This window comes from Osmerus eperlanus, chromosome 5, assembly GCF_963692335.1.
Source record: "Osmerus eperlanus chromosome 5, fOsmEpe2.1, whole genome shotgun sequence".
Classification (NCBI taxonomy): Eukaryota; Metazoa; Chordata; class Actinopteri; order Osmeriformes; family Osmeridae; genus Osmerus; species Osmerus eperlanus.
The window spans coordinates 10,389,613-10,398,507 of NC_085022.1; the positions used below are offsets into that span (position 1 = coordinate 10,389,613).

The following is an 8,895-nucleotide window of genomic DNA, read 5'->3' on the forward strand; positions in this document are numbered from 1 at the left end:
TTCCTTAATAATATCAGCTAATATTGTACAATACATTTCACAATTGTGTTTCACATCACAAAGTAAAATGAGTAAATAGTCACCCTGGCCTCTTTGCTTGTGGCGTTTCTGCAGCTGCCTTGCAGTAAAGCTATAGTTAGCCTAGCTATCCCCCAAGTTAACAGATGCGAAACAAATGTTCTGCTACAGGTAGTCACGCGTGTTTTCGTGACGTTAGTGACGTAGTGACGTTAGTAACGTCAGTGACTGTGGCTAGCAAATTAGCCACCGTTAGCTTCACTTTTCGCCACAAAAACTTATCTTGAGCCTAAACCATGCAACGGAACGTAAATAAAAATACAAGCAACTCAATCGCAACCAATACGACACTTTTGACACCTAGGTTGTCTATGTAGGCCAAATATTGACGAAGATTTAGGGGGGCAAAAATAAATAATAATAAATATATATGTGAGAGAACAAAGGTTGTGCCCTTGCCGAAGGCAAAGCACACCCAATAAGTATGCAGAATAACAATAATGTTTTTGCTTGCAGCAAACACACTAATAAATAAATATATATGTGAGAGAACAAAGGTTGTGCCCTTGCCGAAGGCAAAGCACACCCAAATATGGTTCGTGAGAACCACGCTATCACACTCCGACAAATACAAACTAGGATCCTGGCTGACCAATGCTACATTCAGGAACGTCCAGACCGTCAGCATGTTTTCTGTGTGTACCGAAATAAAACTTTTTTGGCTGCATATTTGTGTGCTATTTTATGTTTGACTATGAAAAAAGTAGGCCTACACTGAGACATTTTACAGAAGGAGAAATGGCTCATTCTCCAGAGCCATTGTCATTACAGTTTTTCTCAAATGCTAAAACACATTTCACAAACGTTTCCTCCATGTTCCCCAATGTCTAAACACAACACCCTTTTCTAAAGCTACATAAACACAACCACACCTTCTCACTTCAAAACTCAAACTTTCACACCAAAAGAGCAGCTCGAAGCTTTCGAAAATGTAAACACTATACACATCATTACACACTACAGCAAAACAATTGAAAACACAATGCTCAATTTGTGAGAAGGTTCTTTGTTTCATAACTGCCAATGCATATTTTTAGAAACTTTACAGTAATGGATCTTCTTAGATCTCTGCAGAGGATTAGGCATTTAGATTTGTGAGTTTCATATGAAGAGTATAAATCTATAGTAAATTCTGCATGTACACTACTGTAACACAACTCAATGCAAAAACAATCTATTGCACACAACAGTACTCTTGAAAACATGATCAGGGTGTGAAGTTTTTTTATTTACTTTATTCACACCACACAATCACTGTGCGGCATCATGTCGCTGAGCTGCATCGGGCCATATTGTCTCTTGCCAGGCACCGCGGGAAAAACGCCTTGGAATGGCGCATCCATCCTTGGAAGGCCTCCACTGGGATGTCAACACAGGCCAGTTCCATTGCCCTTAGGAGGTTATCTCTAGTGTATGGTTGTCTGTCATAAACCTTCCATCTCCACGATGAGAAGAACTCTTCTATAGGCAGGGGTGCACATAACCTATTCAGTGAGTTACTCAGGTGAGTACCAGGAGATGGTGTTTGGTACTCACCACATATGTAGCGTGGTCTTAATAAGTGCAGTCTTCCTCACTCTCCTCCTCAGTGTCGCCACCAATGTCCTCTTCAGTGTCACCCCCACTGTCCTCTGCTTCAGCTTCCTGCATGGTAGATGATGAAGATGCTGCAGATGCACCTCCCTGTCCTTGGTTGAGCCTCCGATTAGCTGTCTCCATCCACAGGTCGACAGCTTGCTTTGGGTCAAATGTCTCTGTGGTCTGCTTTGACAAGTGAATGTGCATCAGGGCTGAGAGACGAGCATGTGACAGACGAGATCTGTACTTGGTTTTTATTATGTTTAGATGTGAGAAACCCCTCTCACAAGCTGCACTGCTTAAAGGCAGTGTAAGAGACAGCTTAACCACCTTGTTGATGTTGGAGTAAGCATCTGGGTTACTTGTATTTACTATTTGGACCAAGTCATACACAGAAGAGGATCCCAGGCGTTTTCCTGCCTGCTTTAAGCGCATCCATTCTGTCACAGTGGTGTCTTTGTCAAGTTGCAAGGTGGCCTCATATTTCTTGAGAATGCTGCAAACTGTTGTGTTTCCAAAACTGTGGAGGTCTTGCATTTCCCGAGGCCATGTTGAGGGATCAAATACTAAGAAATGATCACATGACTTGAGGGAGTTATATCTGACTTCAAACTCTTCAATTAACCTCCTGAGTAAGTTTGTCTTGTCTCTGTCAGCATTTGCATTAGAAACAGTGTGTGCCCTGTGGCCTTCCCCATCAAGCAGAAGTGTAAACTGTCCAATGGCCACCATGAGTTCGTCCTTACATTCTCCAATGGTCAGCTTTTCCTTCTGAAACCTAATGGATGTGGTCTTCAAAATGTTGCCTATGTCAAGCATGTTTGACAGAAAGCACTGAAAACGCTCTGTGCAGATATGCTGCAAGTCACTGTTATCACTTGTAGCCATGCATTTTAATGGCTGGCAATAGTCTTGATATTTTTAGCAGTGTTTCATGCCTCCATGCAGACCATCTTATGTTGTGAAACTTTCCCAGTTTCACAAAGGAGATCCCATTTTCTTCACACAGCTTCTTCAGTGCAGCAGTTTTTTTTGCTCCACCTTTCTGTAAATAAAACTGCAGCAGCTTGACCACAGAGCCATTAAATGTCTCACAGTAAGGAACGTTGCGATCAGCTGATTTTGCGCAATTCTCCAGTGTGTGTGCGGTGCACAGAATGTGCACAAGGGAGTCTCCAACCGCAGCAAGTCGCCGGAGTTTTGGCAAAACGCCGTTGTTGATTCCGACGTTGACAGCAGCCCCGTCTGTGCATACAGCGACCAACTTTTTTGTCCAGTCATCTAGGCCTGTGTCATGGAAAAGTCTCACAAGTCCGTCTGTTATGGCCTGCGCGGTTCGGTCAGCACCCAATTCAATCAGTCCAATAAAGTCCGAGGTAAACTCTCCGTTGCTGGACACAGAAACGATGTAAACGATTTCCTGTTCAGTTTTTGTGATGTCCTCAGATCCATCAAAAAGCAGCCCCCAAAATTCAGCAGACTGCAACTTGGCTCGTAACTCCCCGTTAATGGTGTAAGCGATGCTCTGCATGATCCGTGTGCCACCTTCACGTGAATGATATGCACCTCCGACATTTACTCCTAGCCGCTTCAGTAAAGGAATATCTTCAGAATAGGAAGACATGGGGCGTGCGTGTTTTGCTTTATGGAAGGCGAGGAGAAAAATATTAGACAGAGCTTGTCGCTGTTCTTCATTCAGCTTGTCTCGCCATCTGGCAAGTGGGCGACTGGATTTCTTCTCGGCTCGCTTGTTTATTAGCAATGGCTTGTGCCACGTTCATGTGCTCTTTGCTCTTATCATGTTTCTCAAATAAAGGATGGTTGAAATTCTTTGAGCCTTTAAAAAACGCACCTGTTTTGTCAGCTAGTTGTGGATTTGATCGGCAAATCTTGCACCACATTTCAGTGCGCTCATCATTAGCATCAAGCCACTGCACATCTTGGAGCCACTTTTCCGAAAAAAGTCTTTTCTTCGGCTCTGGCTCCAGTTGGCGTTTCTTAGTAGGTGGTGAAACGCCGAAGAAGCTACTTAATGTTTGTTGTTTTTTGGACATCTCTGACAGTAGTTGTCGACAAGCAATATGTCATGTGTAAGTTTAGTTGACAAGATCGAGATCGAGTAGGCCTAAGCAAAGGCGCGTAGTAATACAAGTGGCATTACGCATTCCTGATTTGTGTCGCGCATGCGTACCTGCGTACCAGTTATGTTCAGGAAAGGGGAGTAGGGTGGCAGACAGACGTTTAAAAAGTGGTTACTGTTGGTGGTGAACCACTCTCTGATTAGGTTTGTTCTGTGGAAGCGTACATTGTCCCAAATTATCACATAAATGTGATGTGCGGGCCCAGGATGGTGTTGTTGGCGGTCCAGGAGGATGTCTTTTAGCTCCTCTAGGAAGGTGAGGAGACGTTGGGTGTTGTAAGACCCAAGGACAGCACGCCGGTGGACAAGCCCCTCCAAACCCATGGCCGCACAAAGAGTAATATTACCCCCCCGTTGGCTAGGAACCTCAGTGATGGCTCTTTGGCCAATGATGTTACGGCCTCTTTGCTTTAGTTTCTGCATGTTGAAGCCAGCCTCATCCAGGAAGAGGTACTCATGAGGTCTGGCCATTGCGTCCAACTGTAATATCCTCTGTGAAAATGTGAAAGTGCACAGGTGTTCAGAACAACAGTCAATCAGGTAGCACAGTATTGTCCAGAAGTAATGTAGGCCACTGAGCAACACAGTATGTCCACTAACTGTACTGTGAACATGGATGTATACTTACTTGCACATACTCGTAACGTAGGTCTTTGTGTCGCTCAGAGTTGCGCTCAAAGGGAACCCTATAGACCTGTTTCATCCGCATCTTTTGGCGCCGGGGAACTCGGTCTATTGTGGCCAAGCTGACATCATCAATGCTCTCAAAGTTGACATTATCGGCAATGACTGTCTCTGATCTCCCGGAGTCTGATGAGGTTGTTCTCACGAACCATATCCACAATGAGGGTTTCTTGTGCCGCTGTAAATATGGCAACCCTCCCACCTCTATGTGGCATTGTTTCAACTCTAAAGAAAGAAACATTTGTTGTTAATTGACATGTTTTACAATACAGTAACAACTGATTTGAAACCAATAGACTACTTTCACAGGCTTGTAAAATTGTATTGTGACAAAGAAAGCAATAGAGTACAATACCTGTTGTGTTGTCTGAATGCCCTGATAATGGTGGCCACGGTGAACCTACTCAGGTTTGGACAGACTCTTAGTCCTGCTTCAGCCATTGTCATGCCATGGACAATGACATGGTCAATGACTGTTGCTCGCATCTCGTCCGTCGTCGTCTTCCAGGCCAGCTCTTCTCCCTCCTCTGACTCGAATTCCTCTTCCCCTAACTCTGCCTTCATCCATTGTGTTTGTTTGGAATCTTCAGCAAACTATACACTCTGAACTTGCTTTTATACATGTGGTCACAGCATTAGCAAGAGGTGTCTTCAATTTTGAGTCGTTGTGTGTAATGAATGACGCCAGGTGTGTTCATTGTGTTCAAATATTGCTGACTGTGGCAAGCATTTTGCATCACATGAGCTTTCATTTGAGAATATGCGAGTTCTTTTGCAACTTGTGTTTTAACAAGGAAAAATGTGTTAAGTGTGTTAAGATTTATGAGAACGGAGGATTGTGTTTTGTGAATTGTGTCTTCATGTGAAATGTGTTTATGATATTGGAAAATGATGGCTAGATTTAGTAAATGTGTTTAGACAACTGGTCATTTGGTTTAGAGGATTGGCTTTTGTGTTTTAGCATTTGAGAAAAACTGTAATATGCTGTGTTCCATTTCTATAATTGTGTTTTCAATGCTTGTTAGTGTGCAGCAAATGCTTAGTCGTGTGTACTCTTATGAATGGTATGTGTGTGTGAAAATATGGCTGTGTGTACCAAATGAGAACACAAGTTCCATTTTGCGAACCGGTAAGAGATTTGATGGCAAAGAGTCATCTTGCAAAGGGAGGTCAGGAAAGTCAGGTTTAGCATTTTGTGTGTGAGGTTTTCAGTTTTGTGTGTGCAGTTTTGAGAAAGCCGTTATTGTTTTGAGAAACGTGTTTTAACAATTGTGAAAAACTGTAACTATAGTATTACTGCATTCAGAAGCATCTACCTGGTTCTGAATTACAATGACAGTCACAGACAACACTTGCCGATATCAGATAGATAAGATAGCCTTCCCAGATTGCCAGTGTTTATGTAGTGCTCATGCCTAAGTAGTCTAGGTGAGTACCTCAGGGATGTTGTTGAGTGCTTCAGATGTTGAATAGCTTGTGAAAAGAGGTCCTCGTTCTGTAGCATCAGCATGGTAGGTTAATGCAGGGCCTTGGGGCTGAGCGTCCAGTTGAATGGAGCCTGTCAGAGTAATCTCTCCTCACCAGTGCCTGCAAGGCACCTCACACTCCAGCCATCGCATTGATCCATACTCTGTGAATAGGGGAACTGATGGTCACAGGCAAATGGGTGAAACAACAGAACCGTGACCTGTGTCCATTTTGCTCTTTTGAGTGGCATTGTATAGAACAGACAAAGGCTCTAAGCATAGTCATGGCTCAGCTTCCTATGTGACCTGAAGAGGAATGTCAAATGAAGCTGCATCCATCTTTGCCACTTAAGTAGGTTCTAAACCATCTGGTATAAATACCCCCCCGCCTTGATAACTGATTTGGATAAATATGTAGAAAGTAAATACATGCATGGCCTTGGGTTCAGACCAATTCTCTCATATTGCTGAAATACAAATGGTACATTGACATTTCGTTCTGTTCAACATTTTATTTTAAAACACAAAATCCCCAAATGTATTATTGTAAGGTGACATTGGTTTTATATTTTTTAACAAAACAATGGTCTATTTTGAATATTCAACCCTCCAACCCCCCCACATATTTAGTTGAGTCACCTTTCACTACAATAATAGCTTTAAGTCTGTTGGGGTAAGTATGTACCTTTCTTCTGGGATTTTCTCCAAGTGGTTCAGGTTGGTTGGTCATGGCTTGTGGACTGCAATTTTCAAATTGTGCCACAGAGTTTAAATGGGATTAAGATCCAGACTTTGACTGAGCCACTGTAAAACGTTCATTTTTTTGCTGTTGAGCCACTCCAATGTTGCTTCTCTTTGTGCTTGGAATCTTTGTCCTGCAAAAGTTCCTTAGATTTCCTAAAATTCTTTCAAACTTCAAAGTTCCTTTTGCAGTTTACTTCAAAGTCTATAGATCTCTGTTGTTAGATTCTGATGGTGTTTTTACACACAGGAGGCTTGGAGGCCAGTAATACTGTAACATGTGTAACCTGTATATCCTTCTGGGTAGAAGCCATGCCACACTCTATTCCAACGAGAGATGACTTGGTTACGTCCTTCTGTTATACCTCACTGACTTGACATTGGATGACCTCACGAGATTACCTGGCTTGAACACAGTGTGACCCACCAACAGCAATTCCTACCATGGCAATACGGGTATGACTCAGTGTGTTATACTGAAAAACCCTAAAAAAGTATTACTGTTCCATGTCTATCTTGGACTGTGGTTATTGTTCCATTTGAATAACGCCTAGTTTCTCTCTGACAAATCTGGTATGCAGGTAGAATTCTGTCTGGGCTGCTCACCTCTGTTTATAACATTTTACATTTAGTCATTTAGCAGACGCTCTTATCCAGAGCGACTTACAGTAAGTACAGGGACATTCCCCCTGAGGCAAGCAGGGTGAAGTGCCTTGCCCAAGGACACAACGTCATTTGGCACAGCCGGGAATCGAACCGGTAACCTTCAGATTACTAGCCCGACTCCCTAACCGCTCAGCCACCTGACACCTGACCTATAAGGTTGGTGAATATTAGTCATCATGGGAAGGCCATTCTGAGACTTGTTAACATCCAGGACTCTCAAATGTCATTTCATCATAATGGTTGGTTATGACAGAAACAAAGAGCAAACTCCTAGGCCATTATGTTTTGATGATTCAATTAGCAAAGGCAAATATATTGTTGTATGGTTTACAAATGGAATGGTTATGCCTGCAGAGCCCTAATCTTAATAAATGAGAGGATGTTATATCTCAGTGTTTCCCAACCGGGGTGCCGCGGCACCATGGGGTGCCGTCTGATGAGAGCAGGGGTGCCGTGTAAAAGTCCTTCAACCAACAGCGGACTGGCCATCGGGAGCACCGGGAGAATTCCCGGTGGGCCGAGACACGTCTGGGCCGGAGGGCCGCTTGCCTTATAATTTTTTTAACTACTAAGAAAATGTAGGCAGAAGACTGAGCGACACAGTTGGCCGTCCTCCATTTCCCCAAGGCCGGTTGGCCAAATGAACGTCTGGGCAGCCATTACCCCGCCCCCTTTGTCTCGCTTACACTCGACAGTGACACTGAGGCTGTGTCTACTACCGCGCACTTTACTAAGTACACTTTACTAAGTACACTGCAATACAGTGCACTTAGATCTCTAGTGCACTCTGTCGCTGAGTAGTGCTGTCTCAAATGGAACACTTAAGTTAACCACTTGGCGGGAAGTGACGGACGCAAATCTGATTGTGACACCCGCGAATCTAAGGCGAATCTGCTCGCGAGTCATTTCGTCCGCCATTATTTTACAAATGAAAAGCTGCCGAAAGGGCTCCTCCTCTTCCGCTACGTAGCCAATATGGCGCCCGTTTAGGGCGAGTAGTGTCCATCGTTGTACACTGCATTTTTTGACCGTTTGCAGTGCGTCATCCGGGTACTTTCAGTGCACTGAATTCTGCTGGTTCTGTCAGTGTAAGCGCCCTAAGCACTGAAAGTTTAAGGCCGAATTATACGAGTCGGACGGATTGATTGAATTTATAGTACTCCGAAGGCTGTGGGTGCTGAAAACAATTCACCGCCAGAAGAGTAGGTGGCGCAACGGTTTTTTGTAATGCGTGTGTCTCACGGTCAATGCGTGAGGGGGGGGGGGGGGGGGTGCTTGACGACCCTGTAAATAAATAAATAATAAAATTCATAGTTTACCCACCTCTATTTTTACCACTACACCACTGGTCGCTGTGGATAAGAGCGTCTGCTAATTGACCAAATGTAAAAATGTAAATGTACTAATGTAAATCATGGCTGTACGGTTTTCTTATCAAAATTCAGTCATAAAGCCTAAATGTTCTCAGTTTAATTTGGACAAATTTGACATCATGAATAATTGTAACTATGTAAAATACTGACGTTTCACATTTCGAGTAAT

General features: G+C 43.5%; 2 protein-coding genes across 2 annotated transcripts in view; one reads left to right on the plus strand and one right to left on the minus strand.

Moving 5' to 3' along the window:
- The window catches only part of LOC134021090 (proprotein convertase subtilisin/kexin type 5), a 401,110-nt gene that overhangs the window by 160,088 nt on the left and 232,127 nt on the right, over nucleotides 1-8,895 (plus strand). The window lies entirely within an intron of this gene.
- Nucleotides 402-8,459, minus strand: LOC134021088 (uncharacterized). The gene is made up of 6 exons (XM_062461563.1): nucleotides 8,140-8,459; nucleotides 6,632-8,106; nucleotides 4,836-6,110; nucleotides 4,425-4,705; nucleotides 1,615-4,288; nucleotides 402-1,539 (listed from the first exon to the last, which is right to left on the minus strand). Exon 5 carries the CDS (start codon nucleotides 2,542-2,544, stop codon nucleotides 1,633-1,635), a length of 912 nt encoding a protein of 303 aa, XP_062317547.1. The 5' UTR covers nucleotides 2,545-4,288; nucleotides 4,425-4,705; nucleotides 4,836-6,110; nucleotides 6,632-8,106; nucleotides 8,140-8,459; the 3' UTR covers nucleotides 402-1,539; nucleotides 1,615-1,632.